Source organism: Typopeltis vanoorti, chromosome 2 (genome assembly GCF_054136105.1).
Source record: "Typopeltis vanoorti isolate ZY-2024b chromosome 2, IOZ_Tvanoo_1.0, whole genome shotgun sequence".
NCBI lineage: Eukaryota > Metazoa > Arthropoda > Arachnida > Uropygi > Thelyphonidae > Typopeltis > Typopeltis vanoorti.
In genome coordinates, this window is record NC_143550.1 from 177,853,086 (window position 1) to 177,880,719 (window position 27,634).

Sequence of the window (27,634 nt, forward strand, 5' to 3'; positions counted from 1 at the left end):
GTTTAAACAGTTGTAATGTAAAACACAAAGACTAAAGTCCTAATTAGACACTATCTATGTTGGAAAAAAAAAAAAAAAAACAGAGAAAACAAGTATTAATTAAGTCTTAAAATGACTGTCTCCCAAATCTTTGGCAAATTTATACAGCCATACTTGTCGAGGTTTGGAGTATGTTTCAGGGCATCTTTTGATTCCCAGATCTCTCTGACTTAGAACAACTTCCATGCAGCACTTTTGTTTTTATCCAATTGATGTGTACAGAGGTATCCAAGGCATGGTCTGCTAAACTCGGCTTACCATAGCAATAGTGCCGCATGTATTTTTTATGTTCACTGAGGCCTATGTCCACAGTTCTTCCTATCTGTCCATAATAGGCTCGATCACATGAAAGAATCTATGGAGTACCACCACAGTGGGTGACAAATATCTCTAATTATCTGCTTGTTGAAACAGGAGTGCTACCCTGAATCATCTACAATTTGATCTTGTGTCAGTTATAGGAATGTTGGTATCTACTTCCATTGTGTGCTGAAGGCTTCACGAAGGTGGTCTGTATGCTCCTTTCCCTACGCCACAGGAGAGAATACTAAAATCAGCCAGGCCCCATGTCGATTGGGCCCAAGAACAATGGGGATCAGTTAATTTGCTTACAGATGAGTCCCAATTTGCTCTACAAAGTAATACAAGGCATCTGTGATCTGGAGACAACCTGGGACACATTATCATCCATCATCTCCCTAATATCTGGAAAAGGTTCACTTTTGGATTTACTGACCTGTATATGTTTCCTAGCAGAACCATGAATTCTGCAGCTTATAGAGATGAAATCCTGGACCCCTATGTTCATCCATATCCAGGTGCAATAGTGGAGGCATTTATCCTGCTAGATGATAATGCTCATCCTTGTCAAGAAAAGCTCATGGACCAATGTTTTCATTTAGAGACTATCATATATATGTGCTGGCCAGCCAGGTTTCCTGACCTCAATGTCCGGGATGTTCTAGGTTGACATGTCTCTCAACCCTCTCCCCAAAACCTTGAGGAACTTTGGAAAGCTTTACAGGAGCAATGGCTGCTATTACCAAGTGAACTCTTGGACACCATTATAAACAATATGAAACATCATTGTGCACTGTATGGCTGTGAGGAGTGACAACATTCCTTATTGAGACACTTTGACAACCTCATTTTGATCTTAGTTTTTGATGGTTGTCTTCATGTACTCATTTGTTGGTGAATTAAACTTTATTTACAGTTTTTCGGAGTATTTCTTTCACATTTCATATTATAATGCTTTTCACTGAATTGCATAAAAATTTATCATACAGTTTTTGCACTATCATCATTTTACTTTTGTTCCTTAATTTATGGATTCAGAGTGTAGGAATAATACTGAGTTATCCCTCCTCCACCCCCCTCCCTTGCACACACACACACACCTAGCATGAATTCTAAAATCTCATTTATGTGTATAACACAAGGTCCAACTTATATATTTCTATCACATTTTTCCTCTTCCATCTATTACTCTAAACTCTGTAGACTACATCATATCTGAACACAGTAGTAAATATTTGGTCTTATCAAGATATTGTACAGTGAAGAATAACTTCCTTATTCCTGCTTGTTAATATTTTCTTCAATACTGCAGTCATTTGATATTATGCCTTCTTCCATCCTAACAATGTTGCCATAAACTTTGACTCTTCTTCTTCTGTCATTCCATCTCTAGGTTCATTGGCCTTGTAGCAGACTACTATTTATCATAATGCTGTGTTTGTAATGTCCTCAGTTCAAAATGCTTAACTTTTCATTTAGTATTGAAGTGATATTCATTGTCATTTGCTCATAAACTAGCTTGTTCAGATCTACAAGGATTGTATATCGAAAATGTCCCTTATCGCCCTTCCTAACTTTGAATCTTTATCAAATAATTGTATATTGCTATCCAGACAAATTGCATTATCATTAATATACATATTGAACAACACAACTATGCTGTCCTCTATAGAGAATTAAAATGCTTTCCCCCCCACTTCTCAGTATGAATTTAGATTAAATTCTCCAGCAATTTAATGACCACTCAAACAATGCTGATTGATCTATAATTGCCTGCTTTTCTCCTAGCTCTGTCTTTATATAAAGCAATCAATAATACTATTTATTTAAAACTGTGTATTTCAGTCTGGATGTTGCAGGCCGTCATCGGTGGTGACGATAGTTGGTTGCAGGGTGGAGCTCGGGCAGTGGATTGATTTGAGGGAGTGGGAGCAGTGCAATGGTGTGACTGAGGGAGTGTTGCAATATTCATTGTTCATTGGCTATTTACAGGAAAAATTAGTGATGTGTGTGATTGGAATGGGACTTTTCCATGTTTTGGATGGGGAGGGGCAGTTGTTCTGATTTGGGTTCGGATGGTGAATTGGGCCTCGACACATTCTTTGGACAGATATTCAAATTTATGCCAGCATCAGTGAAATAAGTGTGTTTCAGACCATACGATTCTAGCTCAGATAGCAAGGAAACAGTATGTCAAGTATATTTCCCTTACATTTCTGGCGTCTCAGAACTCATTTCCAGAATTCTTAAGAAATACAATTTAGTGGCTACTTTTCCTCCTATCAACAAATTATCAGCATGGTTTCCATCTTCCAAAGATAAACGGTCTCCCCTAACTCTGCCTGGTTCTACCAAGTTCCTTGTGACTGTCAGTGTTTTATTTCAGAAACTGGATGCTCAATAGAAAAGAGAATACAAGAACAATATTAGCAACAGTAAATCTGAGAAATTTGACTTGGTGCTACACAGAATAGATACAAACCATAATATCCTATAGTCTGAAACATGCTTGTTTCATTGATGTTGGCGAGGTTTGGGTGTTTGTTTGGGGAGGGTGTTGAGGCTTTGCTTCGCCATACAAACTTGAATCGGAATGGCTGCCAATCTCTGTCTGGGATGGGGGAAGGTCTTGTTCTAGTCGCACATCACTGATTTTTTGAGTAGCTGATCAATGATGAATATCTCAATGTTCCCTCAGTTGTGCCATTGCACTGTTTTGTGTATAGCATCGTGTGGCTCTTGCTTTTTCACGTCGGTCCGTTGTTCGTGTTCTGCCTTGTAATTGGCTGTCGTTGCCACTGGTGGTGGCATGTGGTATTCAGGCTGAGATGTGTGGCCTTGGATGAATAGTATTACTCATTCCCTGTGTTTTTTTTTCATGTTCATTAAAAGAAACGTCTCATGGCACAAGTATCTCTTCAAGATACTTGTGAACTAACATAAATGAATTATCTTGCCTTTCCTTCACTTTTTAAGAATGATACTCTTGTTGAGACTCAAGCTGAATAACTAAATGAAATACACTGCTAATTCTCTGGGGATTGGATGGGATATCATCTCTCTCTCTCTCTCTCTCTCTCTCTCTCTCTCTAACATTTCTGAGTGAAAATCTCAGGATTGGGAATCAAGTTATTGGAGAGAAATTGAAAAATCCACAGGAATGGGCTACTGTATAGTGGACAACATGGCTTTGTGAAGGGTAGGTCAAACCTCATCAACTTACCTTTAATCGTGCAGTGACACTTGAATCGGATTAAATGTAACAGGTATATGGTGGTAGTGCTGGATTTTGCAAAGGCATTTGACAAGATACTAAATGGAATTCTAATTAATAAATAAAAATAAATTAAAACAAATGGGAATGGATATGAAATTAGTGGAGTGGATAAAAGGATGGCTGATGAAGAGATACCAGGTAGTAGTTTATTTTCAGGAGCGGAGTCCAGAAGGCCTATGACTAGTGGTGTAGTTGTTCTGTACTTGGACTACTGCTATTTTATTTGTACATTAATATTTAAGACTCACTTGGAGTTGTACTAATAGAAGTGAAGGAAGCAATGGATCTTGGGATGATTACATACAGAAATTTGAAATTTAAAGGACACAGTGCAAATGTTGTGAAGAGAACCCAGAGGACTGCCTAGCAGAGATAAAGCGATGACAGCAGGGTTTTTTTCTCCTGGAAAATCGTGTTTTTCAATCCGCATACAGACAAATCGGCCCTTCAGAACACATGCAATTTACAGACAAAAAATACTAGCTGTGGTGGTGATGGTTGTGGGCAGTAGGTGGCATTGATGTAGGTGATTGGTAGCGATGTTCTGTGTAGTAGTGGAGACAGAGAGTTGTACAATAGTTGTCTTCCCGCAATGAGTCTTTGGACTCCTTGGAGGTGTCACGAATAATAATAATAAAAAGTTGGTTGTAACTTAATTTTCCCAAGCAACACGCACACTTGTAAAGGCTGGCTAGAGCTACTTTGACTGCGTATGGCCTGTGTTTAAGATGACGTGAAGGGAGCGGAAATGGCTATGAAATCACAGTGCTGCGAGGACTTGGAAGCTCCGACAACTGAGCAAGCCAAGGTAGCTTTGATTAGACGAGCAAGCATCAGCCTTCGATACACAACGCAAAGCTCAATTATTGCTGTGCAAGCTTAAAATGTCTTCTGTCTACAAAATAAAAGCCTATGGAATGCTTATAAATGTATGCATTTATTAACAAATAAATATTACTTCTTTCTCAAGTAATGAACTTGTGCAGCAAGCATGGAGAATTCGCGCCTGGTAAGGAGAAAAGTACACAAGTATTAATAACATATTTTTATTCATTTCCATTATGCATTCATGGGCTGTACTGTTCAATGTGTGTTGCTTTTCCTGATATGCCACAAACTTCATCCTTTGCACATGTGTTCAACAGCACAATGCAGCTGGTCAGGACTGATGTTGTGCACATGCTGTGTTATGCTGTCTGTCATTGCTGACAACTTATCAGGATGATCCCGATAAGCCCTGTCTTTGAGAAATACGCAGAGTTAGAAGTCACGTGGGGGGGGGGGGGATCAGATCAGGTGAACGAGGCAGCCATGCAGCTTTATTTATTTATGCTTATGGCTACATGAAACTGGTAAGTCAAAAGTACAATCACAATTTCCAGCAACAAATAATGACAATCTTAACATATAAAAGTTCATTACATAAAAGGCACAACCAGCTTTCTAAGTCTTTCCTTTTTTTTTTTTTTTATTTAAATAAAACAAAAGTAACTTGTCATAATCAAGCCAGGGACAATTATCGTCCTACTGTAACAAGTATGACAAGGCTGCATGTTCTCACAACATAAATGTAGCTGCATCCTAGGTTTAATTAGAGGGCAGTTGTCTTGTGTGAGAAAACTTGATCCATTAGAGGGGGCCCATTTCACATTACATCATCTTCTAACACGAGGAGGAGTTCTGTTGATACTATGACAAGGAGAGAGTGACTATGAGAATAACATCTTTGTGGTGAGATGGGACCGTGAGCTTCTGTTTCCTCCATAACCACTGCCACACCAACTACACCGCTACACCAACAAGGTTCAGGCTGGAAAGCCAATTCAAGGCCTCATCCATCACTTTGTGGATGTCCTGTAGGCCACCACCGTGAAATTGGCGCCTTGGCCAGTCGTACACAATATGAGTAATCTGAGCCACGGGAGAACAATCACAATAAGGGTGATTTGACAGCCTCCATTTATGTGGAAGGTAGCCACATCTGCCCTGACTAGTTCTGATCCTGTTTATTGATGACCAAATCTTCCTAGGAAGATCAAACCAGGCTGCGGAGCACAGGGATCTTCTACCAGGAAGCCATTTGTTGGTAGCTTGTTGGACCAGTGTTCTCTCCATATGTCAGATGTTGATGGCAGCACAGCTGAAGAGAGTTCATCCATGGACCAGAGAGGCTTTCTAGATTTGAGGCATATACTAGGTGGGTTTATATGAGTTTGATGTAGGGGAAGGAGTGGGTTGCTCACTGCTTTATTAAATTCCTTAATTGAGGCTTGTCTTCTCCATATGTGTGGTGGAGCAATGTTAGATAGAACAGGCAGCCAAGAGAGAGGGGTGCTTCTCACTGTCCCACTAATTGTGCGCATAGTAGAGTTTAGCTGGGTGTCTATAATGTTCATGCGTACTTCTTTCACAGACAGGGGCACAATTTTCTGCTGCAGAGAATGCGAGGGCTAGTGATGACAACCTTAGGACTTCTGCACCACAACCCCAGGTTGTTCCAGCAAGCCTTGAAATGATATTATTTCTGGTTTTAATTTTATTGGAGAGGTTGATGATGTGCCTTTTATAGGTTAGGCTTCTGTCCAGGCTCACCCCAAGGTATTTTGGATGAGGCTCGTGTTCTACCATTTTTCCACAGAAAGAAATATTGAGTTGTCGATTTGCCTCAGCATTGTACAGGTGGAATACTGAGGACACTGTTTTCGTTGGATTTGGCTTCAAGTACCACTGCTTAAAGTTCTCTTCCAGGGTGTTCAGGTTTGTATTCAAGGTTGGTAAAGGAGGTGGATTGATGTAAAATCACTAGGTAATCTGCATACATATACTTGCTTGATCTGGTATGAGGTAGATCATACACGTAGATGTTAAAAAGTATAGGCCATGCAGTGGGATATATACAGTTCTTGAAGAAACTCCTATGTGGATCGATCAGTGTGTGAATGGACCCCATCCTGCATGAAAATGACTGAATCCATGCACAGGTGCTGCTGTAGCTATGGCTCAACAACATTATGTATCATATTGTGATTCCTCTTGGCAGTAGCTGAGGTCACGGGGCCTGACTGGCTAATATCCTCAAAGAAGAATGGTCCAATGATAAATGAAGCTGTAACCCATACCAGGCAATAACTTTGGGTGAATGCAAAGGAATTTGTTGGATTGCATGTGTGTTTTGCATAGCCCATACCAAGCAATTGTGGGTATCTTAAATTCAGGTGAAAGTGAGCTTCATCTCGCCACAAAATCATCCATGGCTACAAGCATACAACTCCACTCGAGCAAGGAATGTTAAAGTGAATGTCAGTCGACTTTCAAAGTCCTGCAGGTTCAACTCCTGTGGATAGAAATGCAGAATCTTTCATTTAATTTTCCAGACAGTCATGTGTCTTGATACACCACATGCACTGCAGAAATCAATGCTGTTATTCGTGGCCTGCTCCACAATGGTAGTATAAACTTCACTCAGCTGTTGTGAACTGATTGGTTTGCCAGGTATACTCAAGTGCAGCAACAGCATTGCAATTGTTTAGGTAGTACAGCTTTGCTAGCAAAGCATGTTGGGCAGGGTTAGTGCCATCACTGTGGATGGTATTAACAACCAGAATGAAGGGGAAAAAATCCTGTGTCCATCGTTTTAAATCCTCCTAACATCTGCATGATATGCAAATTCTGTGCATTTTGTGCATACAATACCCCTGGAATTTTGGAAGTACTTTTTTTTCTCAGATGCCTCTTTTGCATGATGCACAATGTATTCCTGCAAAGTTTTACAGCATTTGAATCATTGGATGGTACTCCACAAGTCCTTAAATGGATACTTTAATTTTGTATCCTGTATACTAATACAGATGTACTCCATAAATTGTTTTCAGCTGAGCATTCTAAAATCACAGCTGTAGATATTTTGTTTCATTTCATTAATCTCTTATTAAATATTTAATTCATATTTTTACTATAAATCTTTACATGGATAATTTTATTCGGTTTCTCTTCAGCAATAGTATCACCATCGCAGCATCCATGAAATTATTAAATATTCAGAAATTGCTTTTACTAATAAACTGTCTGTCTGTTGCACCACTTCCAAATGGGTATGTCATTGACCTTTACAAAACTTATTTGGCCTCTAGTTTCCAGTGAAATAAATTTTGGTTTTGAGTTCAGATCATAATTCCTCTTTTGAGATGTAGAGAATAAACAGCAGATTTTAATGCCATGAAAGCAAAGGCAGAACAAGCAGCTTTCCATTTTAAGTTCTTATTGACTCGTAAAATATTGGTTATTTTATTTTTTGAAAGAATAGAGCAGGTGAGGAAGTTAATCAGTGCAAGTTACTATGATAATTAGGATTATGGAATGTTGATTGTGTCAAGCTTGATTCTTTCATGAATTTAAGGATGTATGTCAGAGGTGTAATGGAGCTCTGCTGGACAATTGTAGTATTAATAAACAATGCCACCAGCACCATTTTTGAAAAAGAATTGAATTAGTCTACAAAATTCTCTCAAGTTTTGTGACATGAACAAATTAGAAATTTATTATTACAAAATAATTACAGGTGGATGTTTGCTGTATTAAACCGGGTATATTAATTTCCAATTCACTGTTTAAAAAATTGGGATTTTTGGTTTTGATCAAGAAGTTATTTTTAGTTTGTTTTTGAAGTAATATCTGAAAATAGTTTAATTCATTAACAATACATATGTTGTTTTACTGGTATTTCTGTATTTGCACTTGGATTCAATTGTTTGTGTTTTATGTATTATGTATTGCAGTAGAACAGAATGAAATTATCTGAACCTTTGTATACTAACGTTGTAGTTTTTTTTTTTTTTTAGTCACTGCTATCTAGTTCAGAAGCTTTTATCAAACTCATGCAACAAATAAAATATTTAGATTTGGTCCAGACTGTTTATTTCAACTTTTTTTTCAGAATTTGTAACAAATATTTTTTGAAATCGGGAAGTATTTATATTCCAAATTTGCCTTCGATGTAGTTTTGCAACTGTAGGTGCACATGTTAAAACCATTGGAATTAAGTTGCATGCTTAGTTGTGCACTCACTGCACTAAAACTTCAGAACATTTTAATTCAGACAATAGTGTAATAGACTAACTTCCATGAAATATTTGCCATTACATCACCTTTATTGTAACATCTTAGGATTCTAATTTACATACCCGAGCTTGTGGCAATATGGTACTATTTTTTTTGTAAACTAATTAGCATACACAGTATTATAATTACAGTGCAGAACCAAGTCAGTAAGAATTATTTTAAACAAAGTAAAAGTAAAAAAAAGTAACAAACACAGCATAAACAGAAGTCATCAGTATTCTTTGAGGTGGCCAGGAAGGCATCTTCAAATTGCAGTAATTCCAACATGCATTTCTTCAATGAGTGCACATGTTTTTGTATAACGTGTGCACTCTGGTATTGTATAACCAGAGACAGATTTAAAGCAAATACTCAGATTGGCTTACAAGGATTTGTTGATTACTATGACATTACTTAGTTGTGCCTCTGTATATGAATCAACTTTATGCATGGCATAAATGAATTTCCAAATCTCAGATAATCGTTTAGGTTTTCTTACATTCTGTTACAGTTGTCTCAAGACTCCTTCAGTGCATGATCCTGTTTTGAAATCTGGTTCATCCATGTGTTGAAAAAAGATACTCTTGCATGTCTGATACTCTCATTAAAATATCAATAATATAATATTCACTGTGCATTTCTTGAAAGGAATGGATTAAGTGTATTATAAATATAATATAGCACTTCCAATAGTGCAAAAGCATCGACTTCCTTTGGCTGGCCACTTCATATAGCACTTCCAATAGTGCAAAAGCATCGACTTCCTTTGGCTGGCCACTTCATATAGCACTTCCAATAGTGCATAAGCATAGACTTCCTTTGGCTGGCCACTTCATACTTCCATTGGTGGTATCAGATGTAGATTCATATCATGTAACGCAAAACAGTTGATTTTTTTAATTAGAGATGAAACAGGGGCCTCCTAGAGATTTCATCATTTTGTTCTGTTCAGTTGTATCACATCATTGGCATCAAGAGTATAACAAAGAAGATATCACTTTAGGTTGAAAAAGCCAGCTAGTAAAGAAGTGTCTGAAAAAGATTCTGGATAGCAGTATGATTTTTCAATAGTTAGATGCTTTAAATATTGAGAAATCAGTCCTATATATGGTGAGATACCCTCTTAAATTTTATCATTTAAGGCATTTAGTGGTCTAACTTGCATTTCGCAGTTCATTTCGCATGTGTTCTTATGTAATATTACATATTAGAGCATACGCAGTCAATTTATGCAGAATCAAGTTCAATTTTCAATTCTGCAAATGCTTAATTTTCCAATTGATGAATAATTTCTCAAGTCATTTTGCTTATATTGCCATCCCTTTCTAACAACTGACAGATGGAACAATTGCCATTAGTAATTCAATTCAGATTACTTACCTACCAGAATACCCAAATACCAATCATAGCCTTTTAAGTATGTAACCATGCTGGTTCTGCTATAACAGAGATCATTTTACCCTAGATTTCTTCTGTAGATGATTTTATTATTTTGTCCCTCCACCACCAAAGTGGGGTAGTTTTTTTTTTTTTAATACTGAACTATCATATAAATTTCTTAATAAAGTGAGAGAAGGGAAAGCATATACAGTAATAAGTTTTAATAGTGGCTTTTGAATGATTAACAGAATGGAGAGTGATCATCAGATATGTAAGAATATATTGGAGAGCAACTCATAGAGTATCATAACAAATTCTAATTAATTCCCAAATTTATTCTACTGTATCAGCTTAAGATTGATAATCTTAAGCTGATACAGTAGAATCAGCTTAAGATTATTAATCGGCTATTGTTATCAAAATCAGTCGGTCCCAAAACACACCATTTAAAATCAATTAAAAATAATCTGTCTGTTATAATCAAAGTTCCAATTATTGTTATCAAAATCCTCAAATGTTTAGCCTTTTGCATCTCAGAATTAAGAACTTTAAGGGTTAATCAGGAGAAAATTTGACAAAGAACATTTGTCGAAATCTGACTTTTGTGTTAATCTTCTTTTAATCTTATTCTTCCGTAAATCTTATATCTTCCAGGCATATAAAGGTGGATTATCTTCTTATAATTTTAATGTTCTTTTAATCTTCCAGGCAAATGTAGGTGGGTATAAATACAGTTTAATTGGGATTTTTTGAGTTTATTTTTGTGCTCTCTTTCATTAAATGAATTTAACTTTAAGTTCTCGTTAAAACAGCCCTTAGCATTATGGCAGATGATGATGATACAAGTAAAAGAAATACAAGTACAAGTAAAAAAACGTAAAGATTTATCTTTTCAAGAAAAGCAAAGAATTTTGGACTGCTGTGATAAGTTGCCCAAAATGAGTCAGCATAGTGTTGCTATACATTTAAAAATTTCATAACCACTCTTGTGTAAGATCTTAAAAAACAGATCAAACATTGAAAATTCAGCTCTTACTAATGAGAACATGGATTGGAAGAGAGCCTGATCTGGTAATGATACTCAAGTTGAATCAGCATTAAAAATTTAGTTTAGTAATTTTGTGAAAAGAATGCTTTGATTAACAGGCCTTTTCTATATCATAAAGAAGAAGTTGCAAAAACAACGGGCAAAGAAAATTTCACTGCAACTGATAGATGGTTTAACAGGTGGAAAAAGCAAGAGAATATTGTGTATAAGTGCATTCATGGTGAAGAAAAAAGTGCTGATTTTTATCAGCTGATGCATGCATCAAGACCAACTAGCCAAAAATTATTGCTGAATATTCTTCCAAGGATATTTACAATGCAGACGTAATAACAGGACTCTATTTTCGTGCAATGCCTGAGCATACTTATTTGTTTAAAAATGAAAGTACTAAAGGATTTAAATCTTCAAAAGAGCAAGTGACAGTTCTTTGTTGTGCTAATATGAAAGATGAGAAATGAGAGCTCCTAGTGATTGGAAAAAGTAAAAATCCTCTGTGTTTTAAAGGTGTCAAAAGTTTGCGAATTCTTTGTCATGGTGTGCAACATAGAGCAACAAACTTTGAAAGGCATTATGAGTGTGAGCAAAGACACGACAGACAACACCAGATGAGTTTTTAAAATAATTTTTTTGTTGCTTATTTAAAAGTTTATAATAATAAATGAAATTAAATCATGTTCATAACAATAAATTGAAATAAATGATGCAATTTTTTATATCCTTTGCTTAATGTTATCAGCTGGTTATTATTATCGAAAAGTGACTGTCCCAAAGTGATCACAATAAGTGGTGTCTACTGTAATTGGGCATCTTCTCTAGAAAACATCAAAGAAAAACTCTGCCACCTCTTAGATAGAGGTAAATGGGTTCCCCAACTCAGATTCTTCACCTGTAAAATAGATTTTGGCTAGAGAATGCACAATTATTGGGCATAGTACAGGGCGTCCACATTGGACCGCCCTAGTTTCAATGTGTTACCATTACTAAAGAGTGTATGGACCATGGTGTTGAAATTGTACAGATGAGAAGGAACACTCACCAAGTTTTCGTGGTCTGGAATGTTTGAACAACCCAAACCTTACAAAATTTCCTCTTCTTCTTCCTTTTTTTTATTTTTTTATTATTTTTTTTTATAACCTGTTTGAAACTAGGGATTCCAATGTGGACACTCTGTATTACTAGCCCTTTGCCTTATTAGTTTGACTGTCAATAAAACAGGATTTGGACTCATCTTTCCAGCTGAAGGGTTAAATGTTTTCCTCGCACATGCATTAAGGTGAGATGCCAGAAACAATCTTGCATTTTTGAATCAGATGGAGTGATGGGGACAATATTGCAGGAAATGAAGGAAGCAAGAGATCTTAGTTAATAAGGAACTGAAGTCAGGAAGTCATGTTGTAAAGATGGTACAGAATTGCTTAAATGATGGTTCTGCTGTAATTAGGCCTTGTTGAGACCATCTTTGTACTAGTGTATGACTGATTTGGTTGCTTGCATTTTGATAAAATGAAGAAACCCTGATCAGTATGCAGAAATAGATAACAAAGTCAGTATTAGGTTAATAAAATGTCAGCTATGAAAAGCTAAGGGCATGTAATTTGTAAAGGTTTGTGAATAATAAGTAAAAGATGATATAAACGATTTATATCATCTTTTACTTAAAAGATGATATAGACATTTAGATACACATATCAACTATATTAGAGAGCAGCATGAATTGTTGAAAGGATTTGGTTTTGTGCATGAAAGATGATAGGTGATTGAAATGCATTGACAGAGGATGAGCACAAACTGAATGAATTTGAGATATAGTATGATTACTATTGTGGCAGTTAGATGTGGACTTCCTGCAGTGAGTTGAATCCATGATGATGTTCTGTTCTGTCAGTCTTGATTTCGTTAATGCACATTCTTACAGTCTATACTCAAACCAGAATTCTTAGTATGATTATTTGTCCTGGTTATTTGCTGCACCATCAAATTTGAATAACCAAGGAGAGTAATTTTTTTTCCCTTTTCCCCAAATGCAGCCAGAGAAGTTGCATGTATTCACATGTGATCTAAACAATAGTTTATGTAGTAGAGCAGACACCTACCTTGGTACTTCTGGCTAGTGCTCATTTTGTGAACAGTACAGCAAGCATTTTCTGCATTCCTTAAATTTAGTTTTCCCTAAGCATATCCCAGGATCACTTGCTTCTACCAGCATCCTAACATGGACTTCTGTTGAAAGTGCAGGGACAACAGATGTCATTAAACAGCCATCCTCCACTCTTCTTCAGAACTATCTAAATTACATCCAGATAAAATGAATAATTCATTCAAATCATTTATATATAAAATGTCTCTAAGATAGCACTCCCATACACATAGTAAGACATCAGTGTATATTGATTCCCACTTCCCTGTTAATTTAAATAAACTCACGTTTCAAAAATTTTTTGGTCATCATTATTAATATAGCTCATAAAAATTTAATCTTATATTATAAGATAAAAATTTTAATAGTCACTGCTGCTATGTAATGGTGTTACCCCACTCCAGAAACTTATGTAAGTTGATACTTGCATTGGGGTATCACTATTACATAGTAATAGTCCTTCTTCCTTTCTCCCTCCCACTTTCTGTTTTGAGATAATTTTACTCATAAGATGCTTTACATAATCAAACCAAAGGCTACCTCAAGAGGATTTCTTTAGAACTTCTATCATCTACTCATCTGCTTTCATATTCAGGTTTCATATTTAGCTTGACATTTCTAACACTGCAAGTACAGTAATTCAAAAGGAAAAGATGCCAAGAAATTATATTCTCGGTTTCATCCTTTATCCAAGTGTAAGCAAACAAAGTCTGCATGTAAAGTAATTTCATGATTTGAGCTACTTGTATATGGAGGCTAATGAATTCACATCAATTGCCTTAGTATCCCATAATGCAAGGCATATATCTTTACATGTATAATGCTGTGCATTATGGGAAAGGCCACTACCCAGACTGGTTTTGATCTTTATTGAGATCTCATCATTGGTAACTAGACCCAGGAGAAATACCAAGGTGTTGAAGTAATGTCAGAAGTCATATACAAGTAGTCAAAATTTTCATACCTTCTTACTAAAATACTCTGGATTAGAGCTACTTGTTGAAAGTTTTTTTACTTGGTTATACTATAAGTTAAAGATGTTAAGAAATTATATTCTTGGTTACATTTGGATACAGGATGAAACTGAGAACAAAATTTCTTGGCATCTTTAACTTATAGTATAACCAAGTAAAAAAAAAAAATTGACAACATAAGATCATATATACATCTGCCTCTTTTTTCATATTTTTGTCATTTATAATTGAAGCATTTTGAATTATTTATAATTGTTTATTTTTTTAAAAATTATTTATGTATAATTTATAATTGAAGCATTGATGAATGTAACTGTTTGAAACTGTTATATTTAAATAGAAGATGCTTCTGAATCCTCGAATACATCCTTTATTTACTCACTTTCATATAAATTCTGTGAAATCTTATTTTTACTCTTTATTTTTAGGTTAAATTTCATTATTCCTCATGCCAAAGCGCCAGTTTGAAGAATGCATCTCCAGTGATGCAGAAGATCGATTAATAAGCAAAAGTTGCTTAGAAAATGGAAGTGATGGGAGTAAATTCTCACAGAGTTTATCTGAAGTAGTTGAAATAGATGATACAAGCAATAGTAGTAGCATCAAATCAGAGGGTAGCTCAGAAGCTCCCACTACTTCAGGATATAGTCAAGCTAGCACAGACAACTCTGAATCAGAAGAACCTCCTCATAAGAAGAAAAAGAAGAAAAATGTTTGTTTTAATGGTGTCACCGTTTATTACTTCTCTCGTACACAAGGTTTTACCTGTGTACCTAGTCAAGGAGGATCCACATTAGGTAGCTATGTTATTTTGTTTTTATTTCTCTAGACTTAAGGGGTTGCAGAGTCATTGTAGATCTTCATAATACTATCCTATCTAACAATAATATCTGATCTTTATTGATTGACTGTTGAGTTCCTGTCCTCTATACCCTGTGTCATATTAGGGCACAAGAACTCTCTATTTATGCATCTCTTGCAACTAATTGTCTCCCTCCCAGTCTAACCATCTTTGTTTTCTAAGTTCCTGAGAGTGTTGTTTTTACCCCTGCCCACCCCCACACACTTGCATTTGAATTTCTTCATTATTATTATGCACTTTAAAGACAACAAATTACACAATAACTACAGTAATTAACTTTAATAAAAGTACTGTGGTTATTGTGTAATTTGTTTATAGTTATGCTACATGTACCTTTAAAGATTAGACTGACGATGTTTTAAGATAGTCAACATAAAATCTGTTAGAATATTTGATTAGTTATCTTTTTGCTGTGGTCAAATGCTTTTCAGTTATAGGGAATTCGTGGGTTCTGCTGCACTTTCAAGATGCAATTCTATATAAACTTTTGTTACTCCCACCTACAAAAGGTTATAAACCTAGAGTACATTAGTACTGTGGATGGGCTAAGGCTTTTTATACATTATTTTTTAATTTTTACATAATCTGGAATCATGCTCTAGAGATCAAAGTAGGAACATTTTTCAAGCAGGGTGGTCTTACATCAAAAAGGGAAGTTTCTCTCTTACTCTCACTAAAGGCATTTACAAACATCCATGGCAAGATTTGAACCTATAATATTTTTAGTATTATTTTAGCCTGAGTCTTGATTCAGAGAGCTCTTTACTCTATATGGATCATATTATGGAAGGAGAGGAGATATTTATGTATCTCTTTACTTTATGCAATGCTATACTCAAATTGAGTACAAGTCTGCACAATTCCTCAGTTCCTAATAATAATGGAATGAAAATAAACTAGAACACATCAGCTGCATCCTGAATGGAGAACATATAGAACAAGTAAAATAAAACATATCAGTTATTTAGGCACAATTTTTAGTGAAGATGGCCAATTAAATAAGGAAAATTGACAATAGAATAAGCAATGCTGGTATGGTGAGGAGGTTTATTGCATATACGGAGGCTGTTCAATAAGTTATAAGACTATATTTATACAGAAAACAGATTACCTTTAATCGTCATCATTTACATGGTCTTTTTCGAAGTAACTACCGTGAGATGCAATGCATTTGTCCCAACGCTGCATTCACTTCTTAAACACATGTGAAAGTCCATTTTTTGAGAGTTCTTTCAAAACTGCCTCCGCAGCTTTTACACGTGCTTTGTTGCTTTCGAAATGGCGGCCTCTTAGTGGTTTCTTGAGCTGAGAAAACAGCCAGAAATCGCACGGTGCGAGATCAGGACTGTATGGAGGGTGTAGTATGATATCTATGTTGTTCTTCTGCAAAACGTCCACTACACAACCAGCAATATGTAGCCTTGCATTATCATGGTGCAATAAGAAGCCATTCTTCAGCAATGGACGCTTCCTTTTGACGTGCTGTACCATTGTCCGTAAAGCATCCGCATAGTATGAGCCGTTTACAGTATTCTCGGGTTCTACAGTGTGTTGGTAAACAATGCCTTCGTAGTCAAAAAACATTATGGTCATAACTTTACCAGCCGATTTTACAGTTTTTGCTTTCTTGGGGGTAGGCGAAGACGGATGCTTCCATTCACTGCTTTGTTGTTTCATTGTAGGGTCATAGTGATACAACCAAGCTTCATCTGCTGTAATGATGCATTTTAAGAAGTTGTCGCCTTCTTGTTCCAGTCTTTCTTTCCATTCTGTGCACACATCCACTTGATGCTGCATTTTCTCTGGTGTCAAGAGTTTGGGAATCCATCGGGCGCAAACACGTTTCAGTCCCAAATGTTCAGCCATGATTGAGTGAACACTTCCCACAGAAATATTCAGGACAACATGCAGCTGGCGTACTGTAATTCTGCGATCCTCATTGATGATAATCGCTGCTGTGTTGATCATTGTCTCTGTGATGGACGTTGAAGGTCTTCCCTCATGTTCAAGATCTTCCACATTTTGCCTTCCTTCCTTAAAAGTTTTATGCCAGCGAAAAACACTTGCCCTTGACATTGCTTCATTGTGGAAAGCTTTGCAGTGCTGATGCCGATTTTTGCAAACGCACACAAAATTTAATCGCATAACGCTGTTCCAAGGACACTTCCATTTCGACGACTGGTCGTGGCTCGTAGGCGTGCCGAAACAAGCTTGCGTTTAGTCACGCGACACTCTGGCACATCAGCCCGTATACGCCATCTATCAACCTCTTTTGTTAATACAGACAGCAACATTTCTTTATTCCACAGAAATTAATATTGTGATGAGTGGTTTCACGACAGTAAAATTCGTCTTATTACTTATTGAACAGCCCTCGTACATTTAATCAACTGATTAAATGTATATGCAATAAAAGATTAGCTGTATATGAGATGTTTAAACTTATCGATATGTAAGTTGGGTTAGAAATAAAACATTTGATCAAAGAAATCTGAGAAAAGTTAGAGGAGTAAATATACATTATATCAGTGGCAGAATCATTAAAAACATGGATATTCAAAAGGAACTTGACATTGTTAGCATTCAAGAATGTGCGAACAGAGCTAATTTAAGATGATGTAGTCACTTGAACAGAATGAAAGGGAAAGGTTAGCAAAACAGTTTTGGTGACAGGAAAACAAGGCCCAGAGGATGACAAAGGCATAGGTGAATTTATGCATTTGGAAGTACCTTAGAAACAAATATGAAGGCCTGACATTATTGGATTCTTGACAGACTAGGTTAGAGGAAAATTGCTGTAGGTTAGTAAAAATATAAACTTTTAATGTAACACTATCGCAGTGTCCTGTAACTATATGGAATTTGATGAAATTGTCTTCATTTATATTGTCATAGTATAAGCAAATATCTGATTTAATGGCAGCACATTATTTCTAGCTTAAAAGTTTTATTATCATCATCATTCAGGACAGCCACAAAGTCATAAGACTCACTGTGGGAGGCCCATCCTAGACATCAGTCTATCATACCACTCCTTGAACTCATTCACCATTCGTGCTTTCACCACCTTATTGGGCAATACATTCTGCAATTCAACTACCTTCCATACAAAGAAACCACTCCTCACCCTCTTGCTCATGTCTTCCAAGGATGGCCCCTTATTATACACACAACTCACTAGTATCAACACTGTAACTACAGTTTAAATATCTCAATTATATTACCTTCTATCTACTAGACTTTGCAGTCCACTTTTCCATCAGTCTGTCCTCATAGCTAACATTGTCCAGTGCTGATATCATTTTGGTTATCCAAGGTTAATTTATCTCCCTTCAACTCCTGTAGACCAAATCTGAGCACAATAGGCCAGGTGTGATCTGATTAGGGCTTTATCACAACTCTTCTATCTCTGCTGGACAACATCCTCAGTATTGCAGCAATCCTGTGGGCTACCTTCACTACTTTTGCAATATGTTCCCTAAACTTCGTTTCCATCAATCATCACTCCAATATTCATTGCCTCCCTCACTTCCTCCAGTGAAATTTCTTGAACAGAGTATGCAGCCTCCCATCGATGTATACAAACTTCAAGACTACATTTAGTTGAATTAAACTGACACCCATTCATTTGCCCATCTTATTCAAATCCTTCTGAAGGGCTACCATATCTGCACTATTACTAATAACCCTTCCTAACTTCTCATTATCTGCCATCAGCTGAATATCCTTTTGCAATCTATTGACAATGTCTTTGATATAAAGGTTAAACAATAGAAGTTCTGGTACTGAGCTGTGTTGTATACCACTTGTAACCTGCTTTCTTGATAATGTAATGCTCTCTTATAATCTTTATCTATCTATTAGACGGCTATTCCACAATCTAATTCACTAACCTGACATATAAACCCAACTGCTGTAACGTAAATATCAACTTATTGCATGGCACCTTGTCAAATCCAAAAAATGGCAGCATATGCTTTCCCTCATCAACCACTCTTGTTACTTTTTATAAAATGCAGTTAAATTATTGCCTTTTACAATAGTGTCCCTTAACAAATCCATGCTGACTCTCACAGATAACATTACCCCTCATTTGCCCAAAGCTATCTCTAATTTCTCCAAAATCTTTTAACTACTGATGAAATACAAACTGGTTTATAGTTTGACACTTCCATTTTAATGGCACTATCTTTGCCCTCCTACTCCTTGGGCACCTTTCCCATATCCAGACTCTCACCGAACCACTTAGGTCAATGGAGCTGTCTGTTCTGTAGCACATTCCCTCGAAACCTATGGCAAAATCCCATTCAGCTCTATTTTTTTGACATCTAGAGCACTCTGTATTTGAAACACTCTCTCTCATCTTGCACTTCTAAACCTCGAACATGTTGTACCCCTCTAGTATTAAAACCATCTCCAGGATGAAATACCCAATAACATGTTCATTAAAAAATTGTACTGTGTGCTCTGCATCAGTCACATTATTATTCCCGTCTTTGTCTAATAATGTCATTCTTCCATAATCATCCCTCCTCTTACTGGCCACATAGCAAAAGAAGTCTTTCTTTTAGGATTTTCTTTGGATCTCGTGGCCAATTTCTTATATTCCAGTTTTGCCTTCCTCATCATGCTAGTCGCTCTCTTAGCCTGAGTTATATATTTTTCATGTATCTGCTCTCCACCCCTCTCCTTATATCTCTTCCATAACTCTTTTTCACATGCATTTTTCATTTAATGTTTGCCATTCACTTTATGCCAAATTGTGTTCTCTTTTTCACTCACGATATTCAACTGGCCATTGCTGCTAATAAACATTTCTTCGCCAGTTGTTATAGATTTCTGATGTCTTGTCCTTCAGATTCCTCCTCCTATTGAAATGCACCAAGCTGATTTTTAAGATAATTATAATGACATGCCCTATAATTCAACATAGATTCCTTTCTATTTGATACTCCTGCTTGTCTCTTCATCCTCCAAGTCAAAACCACATGTCGCTATCTCCAACTAAGGGCAGAGATGCCATCTCAGTTTCTTTGATAACCAAATCCAAAACTTAACCCTCATGTTGCTTCTACTACATTGCCTAAAACATTTGTCCCCTCAAGAATTCCAGAGTTTTTCTTCCCAATTTATACTGCTATAGTAAAAATCTTCCACAATGATAATTTTTTATGGAACATTCCAGAATTATTTTAATGAGTAAATAATATCTGTTACTGTATCCTTTTGCTGAAATGTAGATATCAAACTGAGTACATTTTTTCATAGTTTAATACACTATTACCAATAATTATCCAAATGCTTCAGCAATTTACAATTGATACCAGCAGATGAACCCTAATATCAGGTATGTCCACTTTTGGCTTTGATCACCTGCTGCACCCTTTGAGGGAGGCTTTCCACCAATATGTGGCAGACATCACGTGGAATTTGTCTCCATTTTCCATCAATGCAGCACTGAGTTCAGCAACAGATCGAGGATCTCTGGCTGCTCTGAACCTCAATTGCCACTCTAGTTCATCCCACAATTGTTTGATGGGATTGAGGTTAGGACTCTGCACAGGCCAGGGAAGTCGTTTAGCACTCATCTCTTATGATTCTATAACAGCTGCTGCTTTGTGGCATGGGGCATTGTTGTCTGGATAGTAATATGGGTCATTTCCATAAAAACTCCACACTGTAGGCAGCACCTGATTATCCAGAATATCAAGGTATTGAGCTGCCTTCATGGAAGCATGGACAATGACCAATGATCCCACTCCAAACCAGCTGAATGCATCCCACACCATTACTCCTCCACCACCAAATTTTACTGTGGATAACAACACACTGTGGTAACAAGTGTTCACCAGGCTGCTTCCACACCCACACCCTGCCATCAGGCTGGAAACAGGTGAAGCTCAAGAGTACTGTTTTCCACTGGTCAATTGTCCATTTCATGGGCTCTTTGCACCAACCAGACAAGCCACCTTGTTCATTGGTGTGATTTTGGCTTGTGTGCTGCTGCTCTTCCTTGGAAACCCAGTAAATGGAGTTCTTTTTGTACAGTATTAGTGCTCACTAATACTGTACAAATGGTGTTAACTTCGCTCTGGAACTCAATGAATGGCTTGAGCCAGTTGTAGCTTTTGGTTTTTGCATGCTATCCATTTTAACACCCTCCTCTCCCTGTCAGTCATTTTTGACAGCCACCCTAGATGTTTTCCTGCACTATTGATGCCAGAATGTTGCCATTTGTTGATCACATTGCCAACTGTTGATTTTGGATGCTCCAGTTGAGCAGCAATGGCACGTATGGACATGCCACGAATGTGACAGTCCACAATGACACCTTTCTTGAAGTCACTGAGTTCATGTCGTGTTACCGTACCACCTGTATTCAACTATTATGATGAAATACTGCTTCTTGCTATATGTACACTGGTTTTTATGTTATTAACAAACCTGGAATGTTCCATAACTTCAAATATCAGGAGTGTCTGGATAATTATTAGTAGATAATGTATATTAACATTACTAGTTGCCTCTATTAGTGTTCCTTGAGTAATTATAAAAGTTGACTAATCACTCTATAAATTAATTAGAAAAACTTGCGGATCTATAAACAATAGTATATTCTACAATACACTGAGTTAGCTTTGCATTAGAATCCACCCCCCACACTTATTTACATATTTGGCACGATATTGAAGTACAATGTGATATCAGTGTTATGTGCAGCTGCTATAAATGGGCACACCTATCCTCTATAGGTGTGCCTATTTATAATCAGTAAAATTTTTGCTAGTAATGGGGAAATATAGCAGTGTAAGCCAATTTCACTTTGGTCCTGGATGGCAAGTATTTCGGTAACAGCCACACTTGTTGGATGCTCCCATACTACTGCATCAAGGATGTACCAGGACTGGATTAACCATGAACAGACATCTAGCAGAAGGGCTCACATTGGTTAGCTTACATGGTTGATCCTAGAGGTGAGTGTCAGGTCTCATGACTGGTTTCTCAGCAAGTTACACAGCCTATCCACCAGTATAACAGTGGGACAGTTCAACCCATTTCCATATGCACTGTACCTTGCTTTGCCTGGGGTTCAACAGCCGGACCAGTGTACCCATGATGACAGCCAGGTATGAATTCCATGGTCCATGCATTGGTATGAATTCCAACATTCCATGGCCTGTGCAAGGTGGTGTTTGCATGGGACATGGAATGTCAGCACTGTACCTTCGACAGATGGAAGGAAGTCATCTAGAGTGATGAGTCCCATTTCCTGCTGCACCATGCTGAATGGCCAGGTTTGCATTTGGCATAAACAGCATGAAGCCCTATCCCCTGGTTGCATAGTTATGGTCTGAGGAACTTTTTCTGGCACACCCTAGGTGCGTTAGTTAGCCAATAGTCTCCATCCATATCTGCACGAGGTCTACCCTAGCCATAGTGTCATCTTTCAACAGGACAACACACCTTGTCATCTGGCTTGTACAACTACTGAGTGGCTGGAGGAACACAACAATGAATTTGCCACATTGTCTTGGTCTCCAAACTCCCCTGACTATAACCTAATTGTGAACATGCCTGGGATATGCTAGAACAGGGTGTGAGAACTGCTGATCCTCCTTCAGAATGATTGTGAACTGATGTAGTTGCTGCAGCGAACATAGGTCAAGTTATGCATGGAAGATGTTCGGCACTTTGTGGAATCTGTTCCTAGGCATCTGCGAGCTATGATTGCACAGAGAGGTCGACCAGTGCATTAGTTGGTGGGTGTTCCTAATGCAAAAAGTGTATGCATGTATGCATTCATATTACAGGCAAAGTTTTAAATTGCATGTTGAACAACAACAAAAAAAAAAGAAACAAGCAAAAACAGTGCTAGTTGGTAAAATTTGTCCATAAAAAGGTATTTTAAATTGATAGATATGATAAAACTTCTTGTAATTTTTTTTTATGTTGGTCTTGCCCACAGAAGCTTATTTGTAAACCTATAGCACTTTCATACCACGTGCAAGTTTAGGATTTAAAAATATTTATATTTGTATATTTTGCTTATTGTTTAGAAAGTCTTAACCATACTCTAGAGACCAAACATGGAACTTTTTCAAGCCACTTCAGGCCTCCAATAAGCAGGATGGTCAGCATTCTTACATTGGGCAATGAAATTCGTCTTCCACCTAAAAACAATCACAAACATCCATGACCATAGCAGAATTTGAACCAGCAGCCTGTTGGTCTGAAAGCAGATATGCTAGCTATTCAGCCAACCAGGCCATCTTAGATGTGTTTTAAAGAATCTTTTGTGAATGAAATTATCCCTTTCCTTATCCAAGATGTCATTAATTAAACATGTTAGAATTATTTAAAATACTATCATTTTATGATATTCTTAGGCATTTAATCTAATTGCTAAATGAAAAATTCAGGCAGTGTAGTTTCATGGTTCAGAAATTTTTACTCAAGTTTCATTGTGTGAATCACTTAGTTCTAGACTGTTTAAGTATGTGCTGTCCTTGGTTTTACAGATCATTATTTCATTCATCTGTTTGTAGCATATGTCCATGTTATATATGCCCTTCAAGTATTAAAAATTATTTAGGATAGGTATTAGTCTTGGAGTTTAGCACAATTAGAGGCACTATCAGATGGCACATGAGCCATTCAGTCTTCTGATTTATAATAAAAGCTTAGCAAAGGCATGCAGTGAAGTAAAGTATGAGATAGGTTTGAAAAATTTTCAGCCTAACATACCAAATTCGTGCCAATTTTAAAATGGCATGCGTGGCAAATAGCACCATCTATAGGAAGCTTAGTGTACCAGTTTCAACTCTCTACCTGCATCATTCAGTTGGAGGCACTTGTTTAACTAACACGTGGCATACAAGTCACTGTAATGTTAAAAATTGAGTACCATACTGTGATAGTTTTTCACCAAAGAAGGGCTTTCTCTAAGTGCTATCAAATAGCGATGATGTTATCGGATAGCTTCTCCTTCATATTCCACTGTGAAGGAATGGACTAAACAGTTTTGCCTAGGAAGACAGAGAGCATTGAAGATGATCCTTGTGATTGTCATCTTGTGGAAGTGATGACTGAGGAAAATGTCTCTATTGTTGAGGAGGAACTGCTCGATGACAGATGGCTGAAGCTCAAAGAAATCTCACCAAGGTTGGGACTTTCTATAACAACCATCTCTTGCATGATGAAGGTCAGTGTAAGGTGGATATCCTGACTTTTTTCTTCAATTCAGAAGGAGCATTGTGTGACCTGTTCCTGCAAGTTTTTAGAGCTTTGCAAGGGAATCAGAGAGAAGTGCTGGAATCCATTGCTGGATACATGGTCTTTATTATGATCCTCTTTCCAAAAGGGAACCCATGGACTGGCACAAACCATCCAAAGCACTACTGAGAAAAGCCAAGGTCACTCAGTCCACTAAGCAGATCATGGCAACAATCTTTTGACATTGCTGGGGAATTCTCTTGATTGACTTCAAGGAAAGGCATACCACTGTGAATGTAGAATATTATGCTTCACTCCTGCACAAACTGTCCAATGCTATAAAGGAGAAGAGATGAGGAATGCTGAGTTATGGTGTTCACCTGCTTCCAATCCATACAGCTATCATTGTGAAGCTGCAGTGAACGACTGTGGCTTCCAGGAGATTGAACACCCACCCTCTAGCCCAGATCTAGCACCCAGTGGCTACTACCTCTTCTTGAAACTGAAGAAACACTTTCGAGGAAGAAAATTTGTAGATGACAATGAGGTGAAAGATGTAGTTTTAGGCCATTTTCAGACAAAAGTACAGACTATTTTTTCAGGGGCATAGAAATATTAATTCAGAGATGTGAAAAGTGTGTTGAAGTAAATGGAGAATATGTTGAAAAGTGACACAGTTCACTTTTTATCACCTCTAAAAGTTAGTCAGACTGGAAACTTGTGGAACCACCCTCATACATGTATGTGCAGTACTTTGTCTTGATATCATTGAGAGAAAATGATGATGGATCAGCCTAGTCTTTTGAGTGTGGTTATGTTAGGAACATCTGAATGTGAGAGAAGTAGAAGAATGTATGGACGAAACCTCCCATTTTTGAACAGAACCCAAATTTACTGCATTTACCTCGTCATAATCTGATTTGGATTTGTTAATGGATTCTTTTCCAAGTAGCACTATAGGCTGAGCACAGTCTTGTCACTTTATTTGGACTGCTTCGTCATTTGGATAGATATATTTTGAGTGGAATGAAGGCATTCCAATAAGAATCTTAAGGTCAAGGATGTTAGCAGGTTGGTAAAGGGTTGATATTCTGTTGGGTTATTTGGAATTGTGACCAAAACAATTAAAGGCTATGCCAACGTGTTGTCTCGGTTGCCTGTGTTTGTGCTGGTTTGTTTTGCAAGATGAAAAATTTCCTTTTAAGTTAAAAACTCGGAAAAGAATTTCAGGGTAAAATTGTAACAGTTTTTTTTTTTTTTTTATATACATTTCAGTAATACCTAATGCTTAACTGCTGTAGATGAGATGTTCCCTTTTTGCTCCAGGAACAGAATTCTAAATAGCTACTCTAATATAGTGGTTTGAAATCTTAATGTTTTGAGAAAATAAATAAAATTATTTGCAGTTTGACTTCAGTACTATCTCCTTTTCCACCAGTTGGTTGCTGAAATTATTCTGGGCATTATAAATATTTTATACTATATTTTCATTATGTAAAGCTCATTCATATTTGTCAGAAAATGTTTTTTTTTTTTTTTTTTTTTTTTAAGTTGTAGTAAGAACATAGAAAATAAATATCAAGAAGGGGGGGGGGGCAAGATAATATTCTGCAAGTTGTTGAAAAAGCTGAGAAATGGAGTGATGATGATGAGAAGTGATGATAAAAGTGACATGAAAACTAGAGAAAAAGATATTCTTGAAGTATGGAGTAATACATATCCATATTTGAAGTAGAAAAAGCCATCAAAAGCCTGAAACGTGGAAAGGCAACTGGAGTAGATGATATTTTCCACCATAAATGCTCAAGTATGGAGATATAAAAGTCTTACAGTGGCTGCACTGCATAGTTCAGAAGGCATGGACAGAGGGACGAATTCCAGGTGATTGGAGTACAGCTCTCATAGTACCCATATATAAAACTGAATGTGAGAATTACAGAGGTATTTCCCTACTGATTGTTCATGGTAAGATCTATGCAAGTATACTTGAGAAACAGTTGAGAAGGACTGTGGAAGGGACACTTGGTGAAGAGCAAGCTGGATTCAGGCCAAATAGAGGCTGTCAGGATCAGATTTTCACTTTATGACAAATAGTTGAGAAATCATGGGTATGTAACAGAGATCATCATCAAATTCCTGCCATGTACCCTCAAGGGGTGTACAGGATATGACAGTACTACATGAAAAAATTACATCATTACTAACTTCCTATCTACAATTTTCCTCCAAATCAGTCTGTTACTTGTCAAGACTCCAACATGATCAGATCTTATATTTCTATTGTCTAAGGCACTTTGTACCGTATCAATCCACCTATATCTTGGTCTTCCTCTGGGTCGTTTTCCTGCCAACCTAGCAGAGAACACTTGTTTTGCTAATCTTTCTTCTCCCATTCTATTTAAGTGACCATACCACCTGAGATTAGCTCTGCTAATGCATTCCTGGATGCTGACAATGTCAATTTCTTTCCTAATATCCTCATTTTTAATATGATATTGCCATTGATGCCATCTGTTCACGCCTCTAATCTTTCTCGGGACTCTCATATCTGCAGTCTCTAGTCTTTGGTCAAGTGTTTTACTTCTGACCCAGCTCTCAGATCCATAATTTAAAACTGGTTTGATCACTGTCTTGTATACAGCTAATTTAGTGTTCCGACTAATTTCTCTCTTATTCCATATGAATTTATTCAATTGACTTCCCACCATACCAGCTTTGCTGATTCTGTTGTCTATTTCTATATTTAATTTACCATCTTCAGTAAAAATCGTGCCTAAGTAGCTGAAATGTTTTACTTGTTCCACAGGTTCTCCATTCACAACACAGTTGACATTTTCAATGATTCTGCCTATTTTCATTGTCTTTGTCTTTCTATTGCTGACCTTCATACCATATCTATTACAACAGCTATTCAATTTAGTCAGAGAATCTTGCAGACTTGTAGCGGATTTATTTAGAAGTATAACATCATCCACATAAAGCAAAGAGCTGACATTAACATCTCCAATTTTGATATCAGGTTTAATACCACTTTCCTTCATAATGTGATCCATATAGATAATGAATTACAGAGGGGATAATGTACATCCTTGTCTCACATCAGATTTAACATTAAACCATCTTCCTGTACTTCCTTCAATTCTAACTGCTGACTTACAACTCAAATAAAGACTCAAGTATTGCTTGATATAATGCCCCATTGACACCATATAACTGCAGCGTATTGAATAGCTTCTCTCTTGGCACCTTGTCATATTTCCAAATCGACAAAACTTAAATACAGATTTTTGTTATATTCCCATACTTT

At 36.9% G+C, this 27,634-nt stretch overlaps 1 protein-coding gene across 1 annotated transcript in view; it reads left to right on the top strand.

Moving 5' to 3' along the window:
- The window catches only part of Axud1 (AXIN1 up-regulated 1), a 92,260-nt gene that overhangs the window by 38,604 nt on the left and 26,022 nt on the right, over nt 1–27,634 (top strand). The window contains exon 2 of the mRNA XM_090409735.1: nt 14,681–15,049. Coding sequence (XP_090265861.1) covers nt 14,701–15,049 — 349 coding nt within the window. The 5' untranslated portion in view covers nt 14,681–14,700. The remainder of the gene's footprint in view (nt 1–14,680; nt 15,050–27,634) is intronic.